This window comes from Staurois parvus, unplaced genomic scaffold (genome assembly GCF_062004578.1).
Source record: "Staurois parvus isolate SC_StPar_1 unplaced genomic scaffold, SC_StPar_1.0 ptg000246l, whole genome shotgun sequence".
Taxonomy (NCBI): Eukaryota; Metazoa; Chordata; class Amphibia; order Anura; family Ranidae; genus Staurois; species Staurois parvus.
Window position 1 is genome coordinate 2,126,227 of NW_028318042.1, and position 27,023 is coordinate 2,153,249.

Here is a 27,023-nt window from a genome sequence, read left to right on the forward strand (position 1 = left end):
AGCCTTGTACCATGTGACAAGCTGTGACCAATCACAGCTCACTCAGTAGTTCGCAATGGCTGCAAGAATGCAGCTAGAGGGAAGGAGAAATGATTGCTTTTATAAGGCTGTACTGTATTACTGTACTAATTGTGGGGGGTGATGATTTTTTTTTTTTTTTACACCGATTGCTTTTACATCCATAAAGGCTTATGGGTGTAAAAGCAATCGGTGTGAAAAAAAAAAATCATCACCCCCCACAATTAGTACAGTGTCACCATGGCGACACTGTACTGCTAGGGTGACAGTATGTAAAAAAAAAATAATAATAAATAAAATATTAAAAATGTTTGAAAATTATAATTTTGGTTATAAACTAATTTGGGTTTTGTTTTTTGTTTCTTTTTACTAAAAATATAACAGAATACATTTTGGCCAAGATTTATGGTGAAATACTATTTATTTCCAAAATTTATAAGAAAAACACTTTTGTTTCAAAATTTTTTGACTTTTTAATTTACATAGCAAAAAAAAATAAAAATCCCAGCGGTGAATAAATACCACCAAAATAAAGCTTTATCTGTCTCAAAAAAATGCTAAAAAATTCATATGGGTACAGTGTTGCACGACCACGCAATTGTCATTCAAAGTGTGATAGCACTGAAAGCTGAAAATTGGCCTGGACAGGAAGGGGGTAAAAGTGTCTGGACTGGAAGTGATTAACCACCTCCCGTCCGGCCGTTGCATATAAACGGCCGGACGGTGGCAGTGCAGGGTCGGAGCACGCAGCACCGCAATCCGGTGCCCGCTGTGTCCTCCGGACACAGTGAAACACCGATCGTTGGATGGGACCTCTGTACGAGGTCCCGATCATGTGATCACTGATTGGCCAATCAGTGATCACATGCAAAGTAGTAAGCAAGATGTCACTTGTGACATCATTGCTTACTACATGTGAAATCTGTAAATGATCACAGAGGTCACATGGTACAAGGCTATTCACAAAAGCCTTGTACCATGTGACAAGCTGTGACCAATCACAGCTCACTCAGTACTTCTCATTGAGTGCAAGAATGCAGACAGAGAGAAAGAGAAATTATTCCTTTTACATCCTATATGGGTGTACTGCTAGGGTGACAGTATGTAAAAAAAAAAAATAAAAATAAAAAATATAAAAAAATAAAATAAAAATGTAAAAAAAAATGTTTAAAAATTATAATTTTTGGTTCTAAACTAATTTGGATTTTTTTTTTTACTAAAAAGATAACGGAATAAATTTTGGCCAAGATTTATGATGAAATATTATTTATTTGCAAAATTTTATAAAACAAAACTTTTTAAAAACTTTTTTGGACTTTTTCATTTACATAGCAAAAAAAATAAAATTCCCAGCGGTGAATAAATACCACCAAAATAAAGCTTTATCTGTCTCAGAAAAATGGTAAAAAAGTCATATGGGTACAGTGTTGCATGACCGCGCAATTGTCATTCAAAGTATGATAGCGCTGAAAGCTGAAAATTGGCCTGGACAGGAAGGGGGTGAAAGTGTCCGGACTGGAAGTGATTAAGAAAACAAAAATGTCAGTGTGTCATCTTCAGTGTGTGTGGTTATGTGTGTCCGTCTGTGACTAGGGCACATCTTCTATATATTTTAAAAGACCAAAAAGACTCAGCCCATTATACAGCTATTTCCTAATTCAGTCTGAGCTAAATATGTAATATGCATATTTGTAAGTGTTCTAAACATGATTCTTAGTGTGACGTTATCTACAAAACTCTGTTACAGAAATACATAATACTGTTAAAATAGACTGTTATGTGATCTTCACATACATTAGTTTCACATAACTTCATTCTTTTAAAACAGGTTCAACTTTCAGCATAAAGACAATGATCACATAAATGCATAAACATAACCAACAATAATTGAGACTATACTGTACTTATCACACACTATTCCTAACTAATTAGTTAACTATATGAAATAACTAACTATATTAAGATTTAGAAATTATTTTCTTTATAAAAGACATGCTCTTTCTTTGCTCTTTACTGCCTACCAAGTGATCTGTTCTTAACCTCCCTGGCGGTCTGATTCTTTCCGATTTTTTTTTTTTTTTGTGCTGAAAGCGGTACCATTTTTTTTTGCATGGAAATATGTCGTTTTTTATTGTAGGCTGTAATTTTTAGGAATAACTCACTGAAATCTGTACGAACAAGAGTCTAGTAAACATTCCGGATATGATAAAATTTGACGTACGAAATCATAAATTATAATTTAATAAATAATCATAAAAAATAATAAATTTAATTCAATAATATAATCAAACCAAAAACACTGAAATTTGAAATACAGAGGCAAATTCGCACATCGCTGAGCAAAGTCGCAAAATCGTTTTCAGTGTCTGATGACGAATTTCCCCCACGAATCATTATCACTCATTCTGCAAGTGGTTCTGATTTACTATCGCTGTTCTAAAACCGCTTTTGACATAAAGGGACGCTTTTTGGACGCCATGGACTCTTCTAAGTTTCCAGGCAGAAAGAACATTCAAAATGCAGGCAGGGCACAGGACAAAGCAGTAGGGACAAAATGTATGTGAAATGCATTGAAACAGCAATGACAGCAAAAATGACATTTTTTAAAAATTTCAAATTTCCCGCCCGTACGTCCCGACATCACAGGGACCGGAACACAGAAGCCGGATGCCGGCATCGGCCGGAGGAGATGGCCGAGGACGCTGCAGGGGACACATCGCAGGACCGAAGGACAAGGTAAGTGCTGCAGGGACCCCCAGAGCAGCGCCGCATGGTAAGCCCGAGTGTAGCTCAGGGTTACCGCTCCTGGTATAGAAATTTTACCCCGAGCTACACTCGGGAATACCGCTAAGGAGGTTAAGAGAAGCCTATGACCTACTGATCTCTTATCCATGACTATACCATGACATATCTAAACACCTGTTTTCAAAGCCGTTCACACACGCAAAGTTTAAATTTATACTAGCTAATGCGGCACTTGGGAAAGTCAGAATCCGCAATTATCCATTAACCCCCCCTTTTTTTTTTCTCCCTACTCCCCCCCTCACTCTACACTTTTCTCTAACTATTCTCTTTTCTGACTTATCTTTATTCCACACCTTGTATACGCCCTTATTAATCATATATCCCCAACAGAATAGAGCATTTACTCTCATACAGGCGTGACTACTTCCACGTAACTCACACATTCTTGATACGGACGCACAAAACATAACCTACACTCCTTCCGATGCTACTCTTACCCAACCCCCCACAATCCCTTAACATAAGAGCTCCCTATTAAATGGGTCAGTATTCATTTTACTTATATTGCCTTATCTAATACTCTTTGTATCTGCAGGTATGTAATATGCATTTGACATGATGTGATCTCCTACCTCGATTTGTATTGCAGTTTAAACCTATGACCCGTCTGCGAAACGGGAAGCTATATACAGAAATGCCCGTAGCGGATAAGAAAGAGTGAAACTAGCGCAGGGCATGCATGACTAGGCCCCAGAGTGGTGAAGGGGAACGGAAAGGGTTAGTTAGCTCCAGGGGGTTGGGATTTGATTGTGGGGTTATCTGGTTGGCAGAGGTGGAGTGTAGGAGGGGTCTGTGGCACCTTAGGGTGGGGGGTTCTGTGAAAGGGGGCGTCAGTGGAGCTGGACGTGAGGAAGGATTAGAGCTTCCCTCCCGCCCTCCCTGTTTTGTTGGGTATCTGGTCCCTCCCGGGGGAAGGAAAGAAGAAAAAAAAAAAAAGGGGGTAAGGCGGTGTTATGTTGGTTTGCGGGCGGTTGTTGATCTTTGGAGGCGGTTCTCATCTTGGAAGGTAAAAACAATGGTGTGGGACCCATCGGTGGTATGGGGTGCCCGGTGGACATTCCCAGTTAACCAAGGTTTAACTGGAAGGTGGTGGTGCTGCACTGCGGACGGTATGGTTGTCTCCGAGCTGGTTGGTTGCGGCTGGAGGCCTAGTGTATAGGGTTGTCTGCAGGTGCATTTCGGATCGTTTGTGGGTGCCTTCGAAGACCAACAACAATTCTTTGGTTTCCGTTAAGGAACGGCTGATGTATTTAAAATGTAAGTTGTTCATAAAAGGCCATGTTGGCCATTTTACTCCAAATGGTGTCATGTTTTTTGTAAAGTATAATTGGTTAAGGGGTGGGGAGTGGTATGGATCGGTAATGGTGGAAGTAGGAGTGGACAAGCCTATCTATGGTTCATTAGTCATGTGTCTATGATCGGACTGCGATCCGTAGTTGTATATGCCTTGATGTACCTTTCTTCTTCTAATAAAAGTATTTTTGGAAAAAAAAGGAAAGTCAGAAATATTAAGAATACAGACGTCTGTTATAAGCTGAATTATATTCTACACGGATAGAAGGTGATGGAGTTGGTGATGATGGGAGGTGATTTTTATCAAAGGAAAACTCGCTCAAAATCAACTTTTAAAACAAAACAATAGCTGTATATTTCTTGCTACTTCCATATCCTATCACCACAGAACAGTCCAAAACTAGAAAAGCTACAATTTCTGGGGAAATTGTGTGATGTGTTCTTGCCTCCACCAGTAGTCTACAACTCACACTCTAGCTTTTGTCACTCTGCTGGCTGCTCACACACCTGGGTTCCTATGGCAACTCACTCTACAGCAAGGGCAGAGAAGAGCGGTTAAAAACAAACTGCTCCAACTTGCTCACTTGCTCATCTTCAAATGGTTGTAGTTTAAAAATTATAAATCCTACACCGAAGAGCTTTATATTGTGAGAATCACAAGACCCAGACCTACATTTTTATGCATAGTATGTCTCCAAAATATTAAAAATGAAGGCACAGTCGCAGTTTAGAAATTGCCCTTCAAATTTGAGGTGGCTAGAGTGGAGTTTCAATGAATGTCAATGGGCGGCGTGAGTTGCAAACAAATGGTCATATTGTGAAAACTATCAGGACTATGGCTTAGCCGTGGACATTTTTAGTGGCAGCAGGGATAGCTGAACGTTTTGATATAAGATTTGTGTAGGTGGGCTTAATAAATGAGGGAGTGATGGCAGTTTGTCATGTCCTGATGTTTCAGCTCACACTCTCGCTTTTGTCAGCTCCCACTCTAGTTTTGAACATTGCGCCATTCATTCCTACGGGACCAATTTCACCACAAAAACGCCGATATTTCATGAACCGTTCAGTGAAACGCTCCACAAAGTAATAGCACACCAATCGGGAACAATGCGCACGTTTCGGTATATTACTGTCTATGTAGTGTAAAAACTGTGGGAGGAGTTAGGGTGGTAAATTTGGCTATAATATTAATAATATATATGTGAGATAACAGGAAGTGGTCGCAATGCAACAACACTTAATAAATTCTTCTTCTCCTTGGCCTTCACAGTGATACCACATGTGTATGTTAGTTGTATGTACCCGTAGTACAGTCCAGAAACAATATTGTGCATTTTTGCTTTTTTTATCCTACCTAAAACGCACCGACACCGATGGTAGTAATGTTTTATTTTTTTTTCTAAATCCTGACCAAAATAAAAAATAAATTGACCTTTGACCATTACTTGACCCAAACATTAACCCTGGCACTGACCCTAGATCAAACCTTGAACAAGGGTTTTTTTATTGTTTAATATATCTGTATATATACGAGGTGGTATCAAAACATTTCGAGTCTAGTTTTGTAACACTGCAACAGATGGCGGCATACACAGTCACGGGGAGCTACGACCTTTAGAAGTCATTGTGCCAAAAGACCATTCTGTGTACATCGGGAGCTGTGCAGCTGGTGCTATTCTGACTACATGCGTTACCACATCTGCTATTTCACCATGGACAGCAAGTTGGAACAAAGAGCAAACGTGAAATTCTGCGTGAAACTGGGCAAATCTGCCAGAGGGATGCTTGATATGATTCGGCAAGTTTACGGCGATGCTGCAATGAGTCGTTTGAGTTGTTTTGAGTGGCATGCGAGCTTCAAGAGCGAAAGAACATCACTGGAAGATGACAAGAGATCAGAAAGACCTTCAACGAGCTCCACCCCCAAAAATGTTGAAACCATTCGGTAACTTGTGCATGATGATCGTCGGAGAACAATCCACAACATTACTGCCATTGTCGGTGTGTCATGCGGAACAGTCCAGGCATCCTCGCGTGCAGGGGCGGACTGACAACTTATGGGGCCTCCGGGCAATAGGGGATCATGGGGCCCCTGTGTCCTTGCCCACATTTAAAAAAGCCTATGAAAAAGGTACCAGGGGCAATTCATGGGGCCCCTTACTGGCCCCGGGCCCTCGGGCAGTGCCCGAGTTTCCAAATGGTCAGTCCGCCCCTGCTCGCGTGCGATTTGAACATGCGCCGTCTTGCTGCCAAGTTTGTCCCCAGGCTCCTGACCCAGGAGCAGAAGGAACACTGCCTCGAAGTCAGTCAAAAACTCCATCAGTATGCCGTGGGTGGCCCATCCTTCATGTCGAGGATTTTTTTTTACCAGTGGTGAAACTTTGGGTGGATGGATTTCACGCAGAATTTAACGTTTGGATCACAGGGCCAATAAAGTGGCATTAAACCCAAAAGTCAAAAATTATATTGCAGCTTACCAATTATTAGATGTAGTGGCTGTGTTAGTTTTCTTTCCTTTTTTTTTTTTGGCTTTCTTCCATTTTTGCCTTGGTGATCCAGACATTAAGTCTGTTGTTTTTTCAACAGAACAAGCTGTCCTGCAGAAGTATCAATTACATGGTTGAAACAGACCATTTGCCACTGACAGGGTTGCTTACAATGATCAGCTTTTTATTTGTGTAAAACCTTTTATCACAAAGGGACCAAAACTGATAGCTGGAACTGCAAAGTATTAGCTGGAGTTTGGCTTTAAATTGTTAATATATCTAAATCTGCTGGTACTTCTAACACCCCCCCCCCCCCCCCAAGCTGACAATGCTGCAAAGTTGCTCCCTGTGCTCCTTCGTAGAGTGGGGGTGCTTGAACACAGGAGGTGTTACTGGCTAGATCACCAGGTGAAAACAGAAGGGAAAAAGTTGAGAAAAAAAAAACTAATGCAGCCACCACATCTAATGATTGGTAATCTGTAATATACTCCAGTTTTGTGTTTATTATTATTATTATTATTATTATTATACAGTATTTATATAGCGCCAACAGTTTGCTCAGCGCTGTACATTATAATGGGAGACCGTACATGAGACAATACAGTAACAATACAATACACGAGGGGTTCGAGGGCCCTGCTCCTTGGAGCTTACAATCTAGGAGGGAGGGGATAGTGGTACAGGAGGAAATAGCTGTGGGGGATGGAGTGGTAGGAGGAGTGGAGGAGATCGGCAGTTAGGTGAGGTGGGGTAGGCTTCCCTGAAGAGATGGGTTTTCAGGGTGTGCCTTAAGGTGAGGAGGGTAGGTAACAGTCTGATGGATTGGGGTAGTGAGTTCCAGAGGATGGGGGAAGCCCTGGAGGAGTCCTGGAGACGGGCATGGGAGGAGGAGACCAGGGTACTGTGTAGGCCTTAGGTAGTGGATGGGTATGTATTTTTGCAGTGTAAACCGTAGAATAGAAGGACACTTATACATGTACCAAGGGGTTAAAGATGGGGGTAGAGTCATGGAGGTAATTTCAGGACGATAGAAATAAATGTCACCAATCGGATACGCAGAAATTGGCGAGAAAAAAGAATAAAGTCAGCATGTTTAGTAAAAGTAGCTGCAGAACTAGTACAAGACAAGCGATTTTAAAGTCATCCAGAGGTGGAGGATTCCTTTAAAGGCCCCTTCCTCCCTGACTCTGGAGCCGTGAACATTGGCTCCGGTGGAGCGGAGAAGGGATAAAGAAGCGATGGTGTTTGTTGTAATCCCCTATTACAGGTCAGTAAGCCGGGGTTCCTGAGATAAAAGGATTTGACCCGTATCATGCGACTTGTCGCTGGCTCTGATTGGTTTTCCCATCCATTTAGAATGCGGGTTTAATGGGAGTAAATAGATTTCTGTAACAGAAGGAAGAAAAAAAAAAAAGTGATGAAATGTGTTTTGAAAGACGAAAAAATTGATTCCAGACTTCAAAGCAATTCAGCGCCTCTGCGTCCGATAATGTTTTAAAAGGAGCACCTCTCCGGCGTTCGGCGTAATGCAATTGAGATGCTGGACGGCGGCTTCTCTCCAATCCGGAGATTCTGGTCTAATTCACCGCATTCGGGATTAACTTTGTATTTGTGGATTGAGCACCATTGCTCAGTTGTTTTTATAAATCTGGATGACAAGTTCCCTAAATACCATTTGCATGAGATCCAAACAAGCCTCGGAAGGACCCTGCTGTCCTTATAAAGAAAAGACATCAAATGTAGTATATACTCGGCATAGAAGGTGCTTTACTATTGCCATATGGCTGTTTTAAAGATCAAGTATATATTATGCCTTCCCTAGTTAATTAGTTAATCCCCCCCCCCCCACACACACACACACACACACACACAATCAACATGCTATTTAATTTTTACATTTTTTTTTTTTGGGTCACAGTGGGGTCATGACTGGGTCTCTGTGCTTCTCTATGCAATCCAGGCAGAACATTGCTGGTGAGAGAAACCAGCAAGGTGCTGTACAGAGGCACACCCACAGGGGTTGCAGGGGTCACAATTGCAACCTGGAAACATGCTGCAGGGGACCCATGCGGTGCGGGCGGGCACATATAGAGCTCCATATTAATCCTACAGCTGCTGAATGCCTGTAGGAGGGAGAGGAGGAAAAGCCGGAATTTAGCAGCTGTAGGAGGAACATGGAGAGTTCAGTTTTCTATATATGCAGCCGTTCCTCCTGTCCAGCTTTCTGCTGCCACCCGTGCTCCCTAGTAACACCCCTCCTGCGCTCTCTGGAGGCCTCCCCCCTCTCCACTCTTTCTCTGTCTCAAAAGTGAAACCTCAGAGATCTGTTTAGACCCCTGATATCTCACCAAAGCCCTCCAATGGGGCTCCAAAATTTTTTTAAATAAGTATTGTAATAAAAAAAAACTGACACCAGTGATGGAACTACCAGGGTCACAAAGGTCACACTTGTGCCCAACCCTGGTGTTCTGCCATTGGGCTTCGATGGAAGGGAGCAGTCACGTGGATCCTTTATGGTTTCTTACACCACTAGTTATGCCACTGGTGCTATACATAGCTTCCTGAAAACATCACCGTACCCTGCCTCAGTACTCCTCTCCAGAGCCCTCAGTACTCCTCTCCAGAGCCCTCAGTACTCCTCTCCAGAGCCCTCAGTCCTGATGTAGACAGTAGGCTGACTTCTTGGGAAGAGTCATGCAAAAATCTGGGTCTCCCCATTTGCTTTAGTTTGTAGTGTTCAGCTGGATTGCTGCCCGACAAATGCTACACATCGCGTAAACTTTGTGGCGGTTGTGAAGTGGAGCTTCGTGAACACAGCATGTAAGCACCCCAATCCACTGATTTGAGCAGAGTGGGTGGATGACATGTCCGTGTCCGCTTAGTTTCTGCAGAGTGGACATGGACTGCGCCCGCTCTGCTCTATGGGAGGCTGGGAGTAAACTAACTCCACTTGTCCATTTACGCCCGACTGCCCCCCAACCCAATCCACCTAGATGGAGCGAAACGGATGTCCCTTCCATGTGGGTTTTTTTTTTTTTTGTTTTTGTTTTCCTAGCAGCCTGCATCAGATCAAAGGTAGACTGTCGCAAACGGACACCCACCTGTCCTTAGGGCCGAATAGAGGGTTTGATCGGGTTGGCCTGAAAAACTGACATGCGGACCTAATTTGTTCGGGTGAAAGGGGCCTAGCTGTACAGCCTGCCCTTGTATATTCTCCTCTTGAATGGAGAAAAAGGTACATTGTGTTGCAATGTTTTATGTAGTGCGGTGGTGTCTAAACTGTGGCCCAGAAGCCGGATGTGGCCCTTTGCTTGCCCTTATCTGGCCCTTGGGGCATAATTCCCCCAATGGCCAGCAACAGTGCCGCACGATTGCTCCCACTGGCACCCAACGATGGGGCACGATAGCTCCCACTGGCACCCAACGATGGGGCACGATAGCTCCCACTGGCACCCAACGATGGGGCACGATAGCTCCCACTGGCACCCAACGATGGGGCACGATAGCTCCCACTGGCACCCAACGATGGGGCACGATAGCTCCCACTGGCACCCAACGATGGGGCACGATAGCTCCCACTGGCACCCAACGATGGGGCACGATAGCTCCCACTGGCACCCAACGATGGGGCACGATAGCTCCCACTGGCACCCAACGATGGGGCACGATAGCTCCCACTGGCACCCAACGATGGGGCACGATAGCTCCCACTGGCACCCACCGATGGGGCACGATAGCTCCCACTGGCACCCACCGATGGGGCACGATAGCTCCCACTGGCACCCAACGATGGGGCACGATAGCTCCCACTGGCACCCAACGATGGGGCACGATAGCTCCCACTGGCACCCACCGATGGGGCACGATAGCTCCCACTGGCACCCACCGATGGGGCACGATAGCTCCCACTGGCACCCACCGATGGGGCACGATAGCTCCCACTGGCACCCACCGATGGGGCACGATAGCTCCCACTGGCACCCACCGATGGGGCACGATAGCTCCCACTGGCACCCACCGATGGGGCACGATAGCTCCCACTGGCACCCACCGATGGGGCACGATAGCTCCCACTGGCACCCACCGATGGGGCACGATAGCTCCCACTGGCACCCACCGATGGGGCACGATAGCTCCCACTGGCACCCACCGATGGGGCACGATTGCTCCTCCTAATACCAATAATGGGGCATTTTATTCTCCCACTGGCCGGTTTGGTCCCCTTTAAAGTTTGAAGGACAGTAAACTGGCCCTTTGTTTAGAAAGTCTGGAGATCCCTGATATAGTGTACCTTACATGCCTCTTTTTCTCTGTGCTGGAGAAGAAAAATGTAAACGATGGATGGGCAGCACATGGGAGTCAAATCTCAACCATGGCACTACCCCCCTGGACTTTTTATGTTCTCCTGCGTAAGTTTCCTCCGGGTACTCTGGTTTTCTCTACTCCAAAGAGATGCTGGCAGGCTAATTGGCTCCTGTCTAAATTAGATTGCCCTTGAGGGCAGAGACTGATGTGAACAGGGCTGTGGATAAGGGGTACCACCAGTCATCCTGTACGGGGCCCAGGACAGCAGGGGGGCCCAGGGAGCTGGGTGAATTGGATGTGGGCAGAGAGGGTGATCTGCATGGTGAGGGGGCAATTACTGGAACCGATGCCCTGTTTGGCTTTCTGAAGCATCTGAAAGCTGGACTCTTCTCCTCTCCCTCCCACTGTATTTCAGCTGCTGCAGAGAGGGCCATACAGGGGATTGGTTCCAGTAATTGCCACCCATCATGCCAATCATCCTCCCCGTACACATCTGATTTTCACCATGCTGCTTGGGCCCCCACAATGCCGGCTGCCCTCCTCTCCTTCCCAGAGGCAGCTGCAAGCACACAATAGGATCCTTCAGGATGGAGAGTGGGGGAAGGGTCTGATAAATATGTCACATGAACCAGCCCCTTCATTTCCTGAATGAACGCAATTGAGTGATCGGCACTGATCATTCACTGTGTTCATTCATAACTGAAGCATAGTAAACTGTTTTTTTTTTTCTTTCTGACGGGGGCCCTGTCAGATTAGCCGTATGAGGCCCCATGGTTTCTAACAGCAGCCTTGGATGTGAATGTACAATATATACGTTGTATATGTAAAGCGCTGTGTAAATTGTAATTAATAAAAGTTGTGAAAAGAAAAATTCATAAAATAAAGATAAATGGCTAAATTAGGATCTGATCTTAGTTAGGCTCACGATTTTACGATTAGAAAATGGCTTCTTTTTTTTTTCTATTCTTGATCAAATTGTTTTTGATTTGAAAAAAAAAAATCAGGAGATATTACCATTTACTACCAAATGAAAGCCCAGATTGTCCGGGGGAGAAAAAGGTTAAATTTACTTGGACACAAGAAGTAGTTGTGACGACACATTCAGTTTATGAACAATGTCAGCATTGTAAAACTGGTTTCAGGTGTTTGTGTAACCCTCCGTCATGAAGGGGTTAATGGTCCGTCATGAAGGGGTTAATGGTCCGTCATGAAGGGGTTAATGGTCCGTCATGAAGGGGTTAATGGTCCGTCATGAAGGGGTTAATGGTAAGTAGCGCAGTATACATTTCAATTTGTTTCCGGATGTGGACAATTGTGTCCCTTTTTTAGCTTGTTTAAATTACTACAACAATATGGATGTGCTATATAAGCAAAAACTAATAAATATTCATTACAAAATAAATATTTAATTACAAATGATCTTTTTTGCTGGTTGCTCCTTATATTTTTACATTTTACTTGCAGATCAAAGAAGCCGTGATCGCAAAAACAACAATGTTTATCTCAAACAGCGGTCCCATCCAAGCCACGTCCAGTATGGAGTCCATGCCACGCCGCCGATCCCGGAAGAGCCGCCCTCTGTCTTCTGTGTTCGGTATTTCTGACATCTTTTAAGGGTTTCTACTATACATTCAGCCCTAGGCCTCATTCACATTGGCGCTACTACCTTTAGCAGCAGAAGTCATCTGGGAAGGAAGGATCAACTTTTTAGCTCCCCCAGATCATGTTTTCCTACTTTTTAGGCCCCATTCACATGGGACTCCAGACATGTGCCTCCTGTGGAGGGCGGTCTTTTACCAGCAGGAGCATGCACAGGGGCGGACTGACAACTCATGGGGCCCCGGGCAATAGGGGATCATGGGGAACTGTGTCCTTGACCAAACTCAAAAAAGCCTATGAAAAAGGTACCAGGGGCATCTCATGGGGCCCCCTACTGACCCCGGGCCCTCGGGCAGTGCCCAAGTTTCCAAATGGTCAGTCCGCCCCTGAGCATGCACAGCTGTCGCATGCATCCCCGCATTGGTGTCCCCATTCACCTCTATTGGGATACGCGGCTACACAGGCACAGCAGCTGTGTCCTTATATGAAATGTAGGTGCGGGTCCCCGAACACATACAGGGGACACATGTTATATTAGTACACAGCAGATGCAAGGGCAGCCGTGTGTCCCAATAGAAAGGAATGGGATCTCGGCACTGGAATTCACACAACAGCTGTGCATGCCCCTGCTGGTAGAAAACGGCCCTACATGGGAGACGCATGTGTTCACTCCATGTGAATGGGCCCTTAAATGTTTCTGCTGTAATCAGTGGCATAACCAGGGGCGGACTGACCATTTGGAAAGTCGGGCACTGCCTGAGGGCCCAGGGTCAGTAGGGGGCCCCATGAGATGCCACTGGTACCTTTTTCATAGGCTTTTTTGAGTTTGGACAAGGACACAGGGGCCCCATGATCCCCTATTGCCCAGGGCCCCATGAGTTGTCCGCCCCTGGGCATAACACATGAGCGGTGGCAAAAGGGTAGGTGTTAACACCCACATATCGCACATAATACATCAATGGACAGCCAATGGTTCTGTGGTGAGGCTCCCAACACAGAGGCTGAGCTGTCAAAGACAGATCGTGGTCTCTACTAATGATTGGTGGCCAGCAGGATCGGCTCCTGATCATGTGACCACCGCGACAACCAATCACAGATCTTTCCTTTATCCTGGGCATTGAGAACTTTTTTGGAATGTTGAGGAGGGTGGGAAGGAATTAAAGCAGGTGACCTAGAGGGGGGAGGGGACACCTTGCCGGAAGAAGGGTCATCGTGACCGCTATGTGTAGAGTGGAGCAGGGGCGGACTGACAACTCATGGGGCCCCCGGGCAATAGGGGATCATGGGGCCCCTGTCTCCTTGCCCAAACTCAAAAAAGCCTATGAAAAAGGTACGAGGGGCATCTCATGGGGCCCCCTACTGACCCAGGGCCCTCGGGCAGTGCCCGAGTTTCCAAATGGTCAGTCCGCCCCTGGAGTTGAGAAATAGTCAGGATTTTTGGAGTTGGCTCACCTTTTTAATTTTTTTTGTGAGAAGGTGAACTTAACCTTTTAACTTGAACATCTCGTCATATTAATTAGGACAATAAAATATAGCACCCCAGAACTAAAATAACTAAAACCAGCCAAAAAATGCAAAAATTATGATTTATTAGTACAAAAGAATACAGCAAAACATACAATATACTGTATAATGAAGACTACTTGGTGTATGCATATGTATAGTTACATAGTTAGTCTGGCTGAAAAAGACAAAAGTCCATCCAGTTCAACCATTGAAAAAAAAAAAAAAAAAGTTGTAATCCTATTACCACAGTTGATCCAGAGGAAGGCAAAAAACCCAGCAAAGCATGATCCAAACTGCTCCTGCAGGGGAAAAAAATGTCTTCCTGACCCCCAAGTGGCAACCGGATATTCCCTGGATCAACTTTACCTATAAATGTTATATCCAGTTATATTCTGTGCATCTAGGGAAGAATCCAGGCCTAGATCATAGCTTATTCATATATAACCCTCAAAATGAGTACAGTTAACAATCCAGTGAGTTCACTCTTTGGACGACGCGTTTCAAATGTTTTCAGGCTTCTTCAGGGCCTTGGTAAAAGCGCCAATATACGGTATTATTTATCATTGCCGTTATTTATGATTATGTCCATTATTGCTACTTTGGACCATATTTACAGAACACGATCACACTGTGGACCACATTTACAGAACACAATCACACTGATAACAAGTGTTAACTATTTTACCACGGTCCTGAAAAAGCAAGAAAACATACCTAACGCGTTGTCCAGAGAGTGAATAGTTAGTGTGATTGTGTTCTGTAAATATGGTACAAAGTAGCAATAAAAGACATAATCATAATCACAGCAGTGATAAGTAATACCGAATATTTGCTCTTTTAGCATGGTCCTGAAGAAGCCTGAAAACATGCGAAACGCGTTGATCATACTGTAAAGACACTAAATTAAGTCCTCAATTTGATGGTTCTGTATGAATAAGTTGTAATATATTGTATATACCAAACCGTTTTTTAATTGTTTTGCTTTTGTACAAATCGAATATTTTTGGCTTTTTTAACTAGTTGCCGACCGCAGATAGCTGAATGACGGCTTCACTGCGGCCGGCCAGTTCTGGGTGGACGTCATATGACGTCCCCCCAGAACGCGCTCTCCTGCGCGCCCCAGGGGGCGCGCACCCGGCGATCTCCGTGATCGCTGTTTCCTACGGACACAGCTGATCACGAGATGTGGTAAAAGGCCGATCATACCGGCCTTTTACCACGTGATCAGCGGTGTCCAATGACACGCTGATCACAGGGAAATGCAAGTGCCGGTTCTCGGCTGCACTTTCCTCACGCTGTCAGATCGTGAGGAAAGTACTGCCGAGAACCGGCAGTTGTCAGAGCGAGGATCGGCACCGATCATCAGGGCCACTGATGATCAGTGCCCTGATGATCGGTGCCCAGCAGTGCCACCCACAAGTTCCGCCCACCTGTGCCCAGCAGTGCGCCCACTAGCTCCGCCCACCTGTGCCCAGCAGTGCACCCACCTGTGCCACTCTGCAGTGTCACCCACCTGTGCCCAGAAGTGCCACCCACCTGTGCCCACCCACCTGTGCCCACCCACCAGTGCTGCCCACCAGTGCCACCCACCAGTGCAGCCCAGCAGTGCTGCCAGTCAGTGCCACCAGTCAGTGCCCAGGGGTTGTGCCAGTTAGTGCCCAGCAGTGATGCCAGTCAGTGCCATCTATCAGTACTCATCATCAGTGTCACCTATCAGTGCCGCCTATCAGTGCTGCATATTAGTGCCGCCTATCCGTGACACCTCATTAGTGCTGCCTATCAGTGCCGCCTCATTAGTACTGCCTATCAGTGCCCTTTAGTGCTGCCTATCAGTGCCCATCAGTGCCGCCTATCAGTGCCCATCAGTGCTGCCTCATCAACGCACATCAGTGAAGGAGAAAAAATACCTGTTTGAAAAATTTTATAATAGAAACAAAGAAACTTTTTTTTTTCAAATTTTTTGCAATTTTTTAATTTATAGCGCAAAAAGTAAAGCGCCCAGTGGCGATTAATTACCACCAAAAGAAAGCTCTATTTGTGAGAAAAAAATGATCAAAATTTCATATGGGTACAATGTTGCATGACCGCGCAATTGTCAATCAAAGTGCGGCAGCGCTGAAAGCTGAAAATTGGCCTGGTAAGGAAGGGGGTATAAGTGCCCGGTAGGCAAGTGGTTAATATAATTTGGTGCTGGGGTGATGTATTTTATAGTCTTCAATAAAAAGAAAACCTTTTTGAATTGTGATGACAGCAACAATGTATTTTTCCAGTGGCTATATACCAATTATATTACTTTTTACCATTTCTAATTTTAGTAGTGTTGATCCAGAAGAAGGCATAGTCAAATATTATTCTGACCGTTTCCATAATGGAGGGGTGACAACCCTTGACTTTGTCAATGGCTGCCAAATTTGTTCTGTGATTCAATTACTAAGCCAATCGGTCCTATTCGGTTTTAGATACAAATTCCATTACTAGAAAGGCTTCTAACCCACTTTTTAAATGCACTTTATTGGATTTTGCCGCGCTGATCGTTCTTCATGTGATGCTGTTGCAAAAAAGTAATCTTTGAAAGCTTTGTTACCTATAAAACAAACCTCGCTTTTCCTGGGCCTGGCACTGCAAAGCATCCCTTTGATCATGAGTTGACATCCCTGGGAACTGTACAGTTCTAGGAATGTTGATCTCCTTGGTCCCCCGCAGTTCCCACTGGTGTCGCTGCAGGATATATTTAGGGCTCATTCACACCAGCCTCATTGAGCTGTGTTTGGCAGCATTGTATACGTAGTTCCAGTGCATAGACAAGGCAAGACTACTTGGTGTATGCATATGTATAGTTTCATAGTTAGTCTGGCTGAAAAAAGACAAAAGTCCATCCAGTTCAACCATATATAAAAAAAAAAAAAAAAGTTATAATCCTACACCCACAGTTGATCCAGAAGGCAAAAAAAAACAGCAAAGTATGATCCAATTTGCTACTGCTGGGGAAAAAATTCCTTCCTGATCCCCCGAGAGGCAATTGGATATTCCCTGGATCAACTTTACCTATAAATGTTATATCCAGTTATTTTCTGTGTATCCAGGAAAGATTCCAGGACTTTTTTGAAGCAATCCACTGAGCTGGCCAGAACCAACTCTTAAAGTCTATTCCACATTTTCACAGCTCTCACTATGAAGAAACCTTTCCGTGTTTGGAGATTTAAATTTCTTTTCCACCAGACTTAGAGTGCCCCCTTGTCCTCTGTGATGACCTCAGGCACTACACCACATTGCATCAAAGTTGAATGAAATGTTGGGGAAAAAAAATTGTGGATATGTTTTAACAATGCGTTGCGTTTCCTTACCCAATAGGTACACCGGATATGATAGATCAGTGTACCGGGCTGCTGCCGGTACCATGTGAGCACTATGACCAATCACAGCAGATCACATGACAATTGTACACAATGGATGGCGTCCATTGATACCATTCATTGTATACTATTGTGTTGATCTCTGTGGTTGATCGCATTGTACAGACAGGGCCAATCACAGTCCACCTGTACCATGTGATTAGCTGTGACCAATCACAGCTAAAAACAATAGTACGCACTGAATGAAATGGTTGCTTATAACTGTTATAAGCGATCATTATGTGTGTAAAAAAGAAAATAAATCCAGATCATCCCCTCCACAGAGAAGTAAAGTGTTACTATGGTAAAATCATTAAAAAAAAAAAAAAAAGTAATAAAATTTCTGTCACCAGTCAGTCAGTGTCCCTGATCAGCGCACACCAGTCATTATGATGCTGTAAAGCACTGGTGACAATATGTAAAAAAAAAAAATACAATTTTTTTTTTTTTCTTTTTCCAAAAAATTGTGATACATAATTTGCCATGCCTCTTTACTAAATATCTTGTACTGTCTACTTTCCAAAAAGAGGTCACTTGGGGAATATTTTTTACTGTCCTGGCATTTTTGGGTCTCAAGACACAGCCTGTCAGTACAACAGGACTGATCTATTTTTCAGATATACAATATTATATATCTTAGTTTGTAGATGCAGAAATGTAGCAGAATACATGTTGGCCTAAATTTATGAAGAAAGATTTTTTTTTTATTTAAATTTTATAACAGAAAATTTTAGTTTTTATTTTTTTTTTTTCTAAAATGTTCTTTTTGTTTAGCAAAAACTAAAAAAATCCAGTGACGATTAGATGCCACCAAAAGCTCTATTTGTGTGAAAACAATGATAAAAGTTTCATATGGGTAGTGTTGCATGACTGAGTAACTGTCATTCAAAATGCACAATGCTAAAAGCTGAAAATTGGCCTGAGCAAGCAGGGGGTGAAAGTAATTAAGAATATTATATTCTGAAATAGAATTTTTTTTTTTTTTTTTTGAAACCGGAGTTTAATATTTTAACCACTTCCCAACCGGCTGTTGCATATAAATGGCCGGACGTTGGCAGTGCAGGGTCGGGTGGCCATTTATAAACGGCCTCCCCGCACCCTGCTTGTGCGCGCTCCCTGGGAGCGTGCAGCACCGCGATCCGGTGCCCGCTGTGTCTTCCGGACACAGTGAAACACCAATCGTCGGACAAGACCTCTGTACGAGGTCCCGATCATGTGATCACTGATTGGCCAATCAGTGATCACATGCAAAGTAGTAAGCAAGATGTCACTTGTGACATCATTGCTTACTATGTGTGAAATCTGTGAATGATCAGAGGTCACATGGTACAGGGCTATTCACAACAGCCTTGTACCATGTGACAAGCTGTGACCAATCACAGCTCACTCAGTACTACTCAATGACTGCAAGAATGCAGACAGAGAGAGAAATGATTGCTTTTACAGCCTTTATGGGTGTAAAAGCAATCCATGTAAAAAAAAAAAATCTTCATCACCCCCCACAAGTAGTACAGTGTCACCATGGTGACAGTATGTAAAAAAAAAAAATAATATAAAAAAATAAAATAAAAATGTAAAAAAAAAATTTTAAATTATAATTTTTGGTTATAAACTAATTTGGATTTTTTTTTTTTTACTAAAAAGATAACTGAATAAATTTCGGAAAAGATTTATGATGAAATATTATTTATTTGCAAAAATTTTTTAAAAAAACACTTTTTTCAAAATTTTTGGACATTTTCATTTACATAGCAAAAAAAATTAATATCCCAGCGGTGAATAAATACCACCAAAATAAAGCTTTATTTGTCTCAAAAAAATGGTAAAAAATTCATATGGGTACAGTGTTGCATGACTGCGCAATTGTCATTCAAAGTGTGATAGCGCTGAAAGCTGAAAATTGCCCTGGTCAGGAAGGGGGTAAAAGTGTCCGGTCTGGAAGTGGTTAATTACTCTTACAGTAAAGAGCACCTCCCTATGCTGGCACTGAAACTCTCTTGCTCCATTCACGAAGCACTGTCTACAAAAATGTAATTTGCCGAATGGCTTCAAAAGACTGGAAATAAGTTTTGTTGTGGAACATTTATATTCCCTTGTATATACTCCACAACACCCAGCTGAAACCTCTATTCTTCTGATGGTGGTAGTCTCAGCTCTCCCACCAGCATAGCGGTGTTTTCTGGTTTCAGAAGCCTCGCAGGGATGCGGCATCTTGTATTTGTTCCCTTAATGTACGGAACAGTCACAATACGTTATTAAGTGTTTCTCCGCTGAAGCTGCTAAGCGAAGCCAGAACGGAGGGGGAGAACGTCGACTCGTGTAATGAGAAGGTACATTAGCCTGCGGGCTGCTCCCTCCTGACACGGAGCTCCGTGCTCTGCAGACGGCATCCTGGCGGTGGCATTATGCTCGTGTAAGTGGGGGATTAGTTCTGCCACTCGTACTGTGGAGATGGGGGTCATTTACCACGAGATCTGCCGTGTCAGCGCTTCCACACATCGCACAAACAATGATCAACATGTAAAGCTAGCTGTGCATATGTGAGAAGGTCAGGCCAGCCAAATGTTTGTTTGGCTGAGAGTCTGATCGGATTTACAAAGGGCACCTGTCATTTCTACCTACGGTGGGTTCTTGGTGAATCATTTACTTTGGTACGTTCACCCAGCGCTCCATGCATCTCCCTGCAAGCTAGCAGGAGTCTGATTCCAGGGAGATTCATGGAGAGCTGGGTGGATGTACCCAGGTAAATGATTCACCAAGAACCCACCGTAGGTAGAAATGACAGGTGTTGTATGTACTCTCCAGCGCCTCAGGATATGCACAGCCAAAAGGGAAGCCAAGGGTACCAGGACAGCGACAACCAAAGGAAATGCTTCAGGGGTGCAGCCCTCCTCAGACGGGGAGATCAGCCACTGGATAGAGAGAAAACAGGTGGCGCACACACCTAGTGCATTATCCAAGGTTTATTGTAAGGAGTGAAAGAATAATAAAAACATACTCACAGACGAAGCATGTATCTAAAAAGCATAGAAAAATGACAATGGCCACAACGGCAGGCAAGGTGTTCTCACTGTCAGTGTGGTCAAATGGCTGACGCGTTTCAGGGACGAATCCCTTTCCTCAGAGATGATGACCAACCTCTGATGCTGATGTATGATGAATGGAGAGTAAGAGCCTTGCTGCTGATGCCTAGAAATGACAGGTGCCCTTTGTAAATTCGATCAGACTCTCCGCCAAACAAAGATTTGGCTAATACAAATCTGGGAACTTTTTGAAAATCCGAATTCCTGGGAATGGGGTAGGCAGGAATATCAGTGGTGCACCATGCGTGCCCAGATTGCTTGGCGGGTGTGGCAAAATTATGCCAACACTAAGGCTTAAAACAAGTCTACAGAGTGCAGGAGTCAGAAATATGTAAAGTACATAGTCACAAAATTAAGAATTGTGGCTCTAAGCAACCAATAACCTCAGAATTGAGAAGAATTGTGGCTCAAAGCAACCAATAGCCTCAATAATGATAAAGACTTGGTACTCCATTCATATGTCCATAAGGGTAGCAGACTAGTGTGCTTGTCCATAGAGCAGATCCTCAGCAGATAGAGGAGTATCTGTAATATAGTAAATGAACACCAAAGAGCCCATCTAAGTGCAGCGTGTTAACTGATAAAACGGTAAATAATCCACTCATGTTTACATAGTCTGGCTGAAAAAAGACAAAAGTCCATCCAGTTCAACCACAGAAAAAAAAAAAGTTATAATCCTATACCCACAGTTGATCCTGAGGAAGGCAATAAAAAACCCAGCAAAGCATGATCCAATTTGCTCCTGCTGGGAAAAAAATTCCTTCCTGATCCCCCGAGAGGCAATCGGATATTCCCTGGATCAACTTTACCTATAAATGTTATATCCAGTTATGTTCTGTGTATCCAAAAAAGAATCCAGGACTTTCCTACAGCAATCCACTGAGCTGGCCAGAACCAACTCTTGAGGGAGTCTATTCCACATTTTCACAGCTCTTACTGTGAAGAAACCTTTCCGTGTTTGGAGATTACATTTCTTTTCCTCCAGACGTAAAGAGTGCCCCCTTGTCCTCTGTGATGACCTCAGGGTGAATAGCTCTACACAGAGTTCACTATATGAACCACTGATGTATTTAGTGGAGTAAAAGGCAGCATATCCTAAAAGCAGAAGTAGTCCTCTCAAGGACCCAAGTCAAGCAGCAGAGATCCGGGGTCATGTAGTGCAGAGCTACCAGAAGCATAGATAGCCACAATAACTCAACAGACAATCGGACAGCATGGGTAAGTTCCTGGATGACTGGGATTTGAGCAGATCCTCAGCAGATAGAAGGGTATCTGTAATATATCACCAGATCGAGCATCAAACCTAAACATTTATTGTAATGGTCTAGCGGGGCCATCTTCAGTATTTATCACCTTGGCACCCACCTTGATAAGGTTTTTGATGCTGTAAGCAGGGGCGGACTGACAACTCATGGGGCCCCCCGGGCAATAGGGGATCATGGGGCCCCTGTGTCCTTGCACAAACTCAAAAAAAGCCTATGAAAAAGGTACCAGGGGCATCTCATGGGGGCCCCCTACTGACCCCGGGCCCTCGGGCAGTGCCAGAGTTTCCAAATGGTCAGTCCACCCCTGGCTGTAAGGCGAATACTGGATGAAAGTGACTCTTATTGACTTCCAGCCAAGGTTACAACACATTAGGAAAGATTGATGAACACCATGGTAGCATTTCTATCTGTATTTTGTTTAGCTATGTGGTAATGTGTTTACAGTTAAAGGCATGATCTACAGTAATCCAGCCTTAGTAACCCAGGTTCCATCAGAGATTTATTAGGGGTTCCTTGGCCAATGAGCAATTTCCACCACTGAAACCATTGATCTTTTTAGCTGTCTGTAGGGGGGGGGATTCTTCCCACTGACCACCTGTCACGAGTTCCCCAGGGAGACTCCACTCCAACCCAGATGGCTGACCACACACTGGCAGATACAAATCTTATATACAATCTGGTGCACTGAATAGAGTTGAGGAGCAGCTTGGCAATCACACACCCTTCTAGGATCCCTCCAGCTATCCTACAGCTAGAACCCCGGTGTTAATCACTCTTCCACCGTCTGCACACCCCCACACCAGACACACCACAAAAAGTAGCCTGCCACCACCCAACAATTTATCCGCAGAACGCTCTGCTGGGACACCCCACACACACAGATCTCTGTCTGGCAGATCTGTTACCTTTACAATCTGCACGCAATCTGCCCACACTCAGTGCAATTGCATACAGATTGGCAATGAGCTTGACCAAGCGTATAAAGGCACTAAAATACAATACAATCTAATCTCTCCGAAGATATGAGCCCACTTAAATACACAGAAGTCACTTATTAATTTTAAGATTTAATATCCCGAAAGTGGGCAGTGCATAAAATATGTACAAAATATAAAAAGTTACAGAAAATACAAAAATACAGGAAGACACACATAGGCTATTCACTATAAAATAAAAGGGAATAAAACAGAATAAAACTTTTACCCAGATTTATCCTGCGACTGGAGCAAGTCAGAGAGACAGCAGTCCGTCAGTCAAATCGAACCCGCTCCATACGAATTACGCTGTCCCAATGTCCGGGTACTCAATTTATGGGGATATGGACATAGGCGGGACATTAGTCCTCGGTCAATTGACCCTGGGGGGGGGTGTTCCTGTACCCGCCCACAGGATGTTCTGGGTGCTGACCTGCCCAAAGTCAATCGGACCAAGACCGATTTGAATCACCAAGTCCGGGATTGGATTTCCAACACCAGTGCATCAGTCCGATTGCGACAGTACCAATCACTGTTCGGCTGTTGCAATCCAGTGCCACCTAGGCATTTCTTGCATTTTCCTGGCATTCTGCCTAAGGCACAAATACGGTTTTTATATGCCGATGTAATCCACAGAGTGCCCTATCAGAAGGAAGTATTTTCATCTCTCTGCAACTAATATTTTTGTTTGTATGAGGGATGAAACAGACTCCTTTGATGTATGTATATACTTTAAAACTCTGGTCTTCTGCTGTCATGAAGCCAACCTGTGTCCAGCCGTTTCCTCTTTTATTTCAGGAAGGTAGCAAAGCCTAATTATAGACAAATCTCATTGGCACTTAGGTGTCACATCCAGAGGAAGCTAGATCCCTTCAGATGCTAATTTGATGATCATCTGTCTCTGAATACCTTATTTCTTTAATGACCAGGACTGAAACTACATTTTGGATTACATTGTCATATTTTCTACAGGTCACATCTTATCTACTCAAATCTGTACATTTATGTCACACCACCAATGTAAGCGCATTCTTCCCACTGAACATCAGGCTAATGTACTATGCGCTGTAAATATAATAATTACTAGCAGAGGTTCCCAGAGACTGGAAAGGTTAACTCCGTATAACACGGACCAAAGGTAAAATATAAACAGCCTATAAAAAAACATGAAGAACAACCAGGCCCACTATCCATAATTCAGTATTCATGCAGCTGCACCTATCACTGAAATGTTTAGCATATGGCAGTTCAGGTGTGCCGCAGTGAGACCCACATAGTTCCTTGTGGTTGCACCTTCTGGACACTGTTATATTAGTGCTTTCCTACAGATCTAGGCTGCCCTTCCCATATTGATCATCCAGGGCTGGGCTGCCCTGGCCTTTCCACCAACCATTGTCCCTAGTCTTTGGACTGCCCTTTTCACCAATCATTGTTCCTCCATGGCAGGACTACCCTTTCCACCAATCGCTGTCTCATTTGTCTCAACATGATTGGGCTGCCCTTTCCAGCAGTCATTGGATATCCAGAGTTAGGCTGCCCTTCCCCCCAACCATTGTCCCTATAGTCCTGGACTGCCCTTTTCATCAATCCTTGTCCTTCCATGGCTGGACTGCTCTTTCCACCCATCATTATCCCTACAGGATTGGGCTGCCCTTTCCACCGATCATTGGCCCTACGGGATTGGGCTTCCCTTTCCACCAATCATTGTCCCTACAGGATTGGACTGCCCTTTTCATCAATCCTTGTCCTTCCATGGCTGGACTGCCCTTTCCACCCATCATTATTCCTACGGGATTGGGCTGCCCTTTCCATCAATCATTGTCCCTACAGGATTGGGCTGCCCTTTCCACCAATCATTGTCCCTTCAGAGCTGAGCTGCCCTTCCCACCAACCATGCCTTTAAATATTGGTCCGTTATAAATCTTATTTGATCCTTTAAAATATGATAGGCAATATCCATGTCTTACATGTTGTAAGGGGTGGGCCAAGTCTAGACTTCTAGAGTCACAAATCAAACATCTGTATGAGAGGGTGGTGATCTAAGCACAAACCCAGCTGACAGACCACATACCATTCCACATAGTTTATGTATGTGTGTTGTTCTCTCATTCCTAGATCATCCCTCTGTGCTACCGCAGATCAATGAGGCTGAGCAGGAGCTAGATCCCGATGTTGGTCCTCCATCTCTGCTGGTCCCGGGACAGGCACACGTCTTCCTTTCCAAAACTGTGAGGCAAAACTTATGTTCAATTAATGAAACTTCAATCCAACTACTATCCTCTTCTCTCCAACATACTGCAAATTAAGACATATCCTTCATCCTCCTCCATTACCTGATGAAACCTATACTCTGCTACCTTGTATTACAGCATACTGATCCATCATGGTTTCCTTCTCCAGTCTCTGACATTGTTACCTTTGTATATAGCTTATTGATCCTGCACTCTTTCCTGTGTTACTATCTGACAAGGCACACACTGTCACTTTATGTACAGCTTACTGGTCCAGCACTGCTTCCTTCTCCCTATCTTACACGTTTACTTACTGTCACCTTGTACACAGCTTACTGATCCAGTACTGCTTCATTCTCAACAATCTGACATGGCACACTCTATTCACTTTATACACAGCATTTGGATCCAGCACTGCTTCCTACTCTAAACTGTGACAAGGCTCACATTGTCACCTTATATACATCTTACTGGTCCAGTACAGCTTCCTCCTCCACTAACTTACAAGATATGTACTGTCACATTTTACACCGCTTACCGGTCCAGCACTGCCTCCTACTCTAAACTGTGACAAGGCACACATGGTCTCCTTATTTACAGCTTACTGTTCTAGCAATGCTTCCTCCTTCACTAACTTACAAGATATGTACTGTCACATTTTACACAGCTTACCAGTCAAGCACTGCTTCCTACTCAATGTGACTAGGCACACATGGTCTCCTTAGTTACAGCTTACTGGTCTAGCACGGCTTCCTCCTTCACTAGCTCACAAGACACATTAAGGGAGATTCACTAAAACTGGCACACACGAAATCTGGTGCAGAAGTACATAGTAACCAGATACCAACTTCAGCTTGTTCATTTAAGCTTTGGCAATAAAATCTAGAATCTGACTGGTTACTATGCACAGCCGCATCAGTTTTAGTAAATCACTCCCATACTCTGCCTTATACACAGCTTAGTGATCCAGCACTGCTTCCTTCTCCACCCACTGCCAGCCTATGTAAGAGTTCCCATTGCAGCACTGGTTCATCTTCCATGGTTCTTTCTCTTCTCTAATCTGACAAGTTATGTATGCCAAACAATAGTAGTGCTGAATCAATAGGTTATATGCAATGTAGCCCAAGTACATACAGCATATACTTGGTGGGAAGAATGTATTTGTGTATATAATAAATATGCTCTCCTTTACTTCTTTTCTTCTCCTAAATCCTCTGGATCAGCCATTTTCAACCAGGGTTCCTCAAGAGGTTAGTAGGGGTTCCTTGAGCTGTGTCTGATTTTACCTCCCATTTTTGATTGTGCCTGCGAAGTTCTGGGATCTGCCATTAGGCAGAGCTAGCTGTATTACACTGATATTTTTTTTAGCTGTATGTAAGGGGTGCCTTCTGATCACCACTGTAGGGGGGCATTCTTCCAGTGGTCACCTATATCAGGAGCATTCTTCCAGTGGTCACCTATATCAGGAGCATTCTTCCAGTGGTCACCTATATCAGGAGCATTCTTTCAGTGGTCACCTATATCAGGAGCATTCTTCCAGTGGTCACCTATATCAGGAGCATTCTTCCAGTGGTCACCTATATCAGGAGCAATCTTCCAGTGGTCACCTATATCAGGAGCATTCTTCCAGTGGTCACCTATATCAGGAGCATTCTTCCAGTGGTCACCTATATCAGGAGCATTCTTCCAGTGGTCACCTATATCAGGAGCATTCTTCCAGTGGTCACCTATATCAGGAGCATTCTTCCAGTGGTCACCTATATCAGGAGCATTCTTCCAGTGGTCACCTATATCAGGAGCATTCTTCCAGTGGTCACCTATATCAGGAGCATTCTTCCAATGGTCACCTATATCAGAAGCAACCTTCCAATGGTCACCTATATCAGGAGCATTTTTCTCCCTGACCTCCAAATAATTGGTTTTAACTGGGGTTCCCCGAGACCTGAAAATTATTTTAGGGGGTTCCTCTTGGGTATAAAGGTTGAGAAAGGCTAGTCTATATTATAAACTCCTTTAAGAAAGGACTCTCACTCATAGTATATCTTGGTTTTTGCTTTATATTTATT

General features: G+C 44.0%; 1 protein-coding gene across 1 annotated transcript in view; it reads left to right on the plus strand.

Annotated features, from left to right (window-relative positions):
• LOC149459816 (rac GTPase-activating protein 1-like) overlaps positions 1–27,023 on the plus strand; it is a 102,782-nt gene that overhangs the window by 45,836 nt on the left and 29,923 nt on the right. The window contains exons 7-8 of the mRNA XM_089680600.1: positions 12,372–12,501; positions 24,842–24,954. Coding sequence (XP_089536726.1) covers positions 12,372–12,501; positions 24,842–24,954 — 243 coding nt within the window. The remainder of the gene's footprint in view (positions 1–12,371; positions 12,502–24,841; positions 24,955–27,023) is intronic.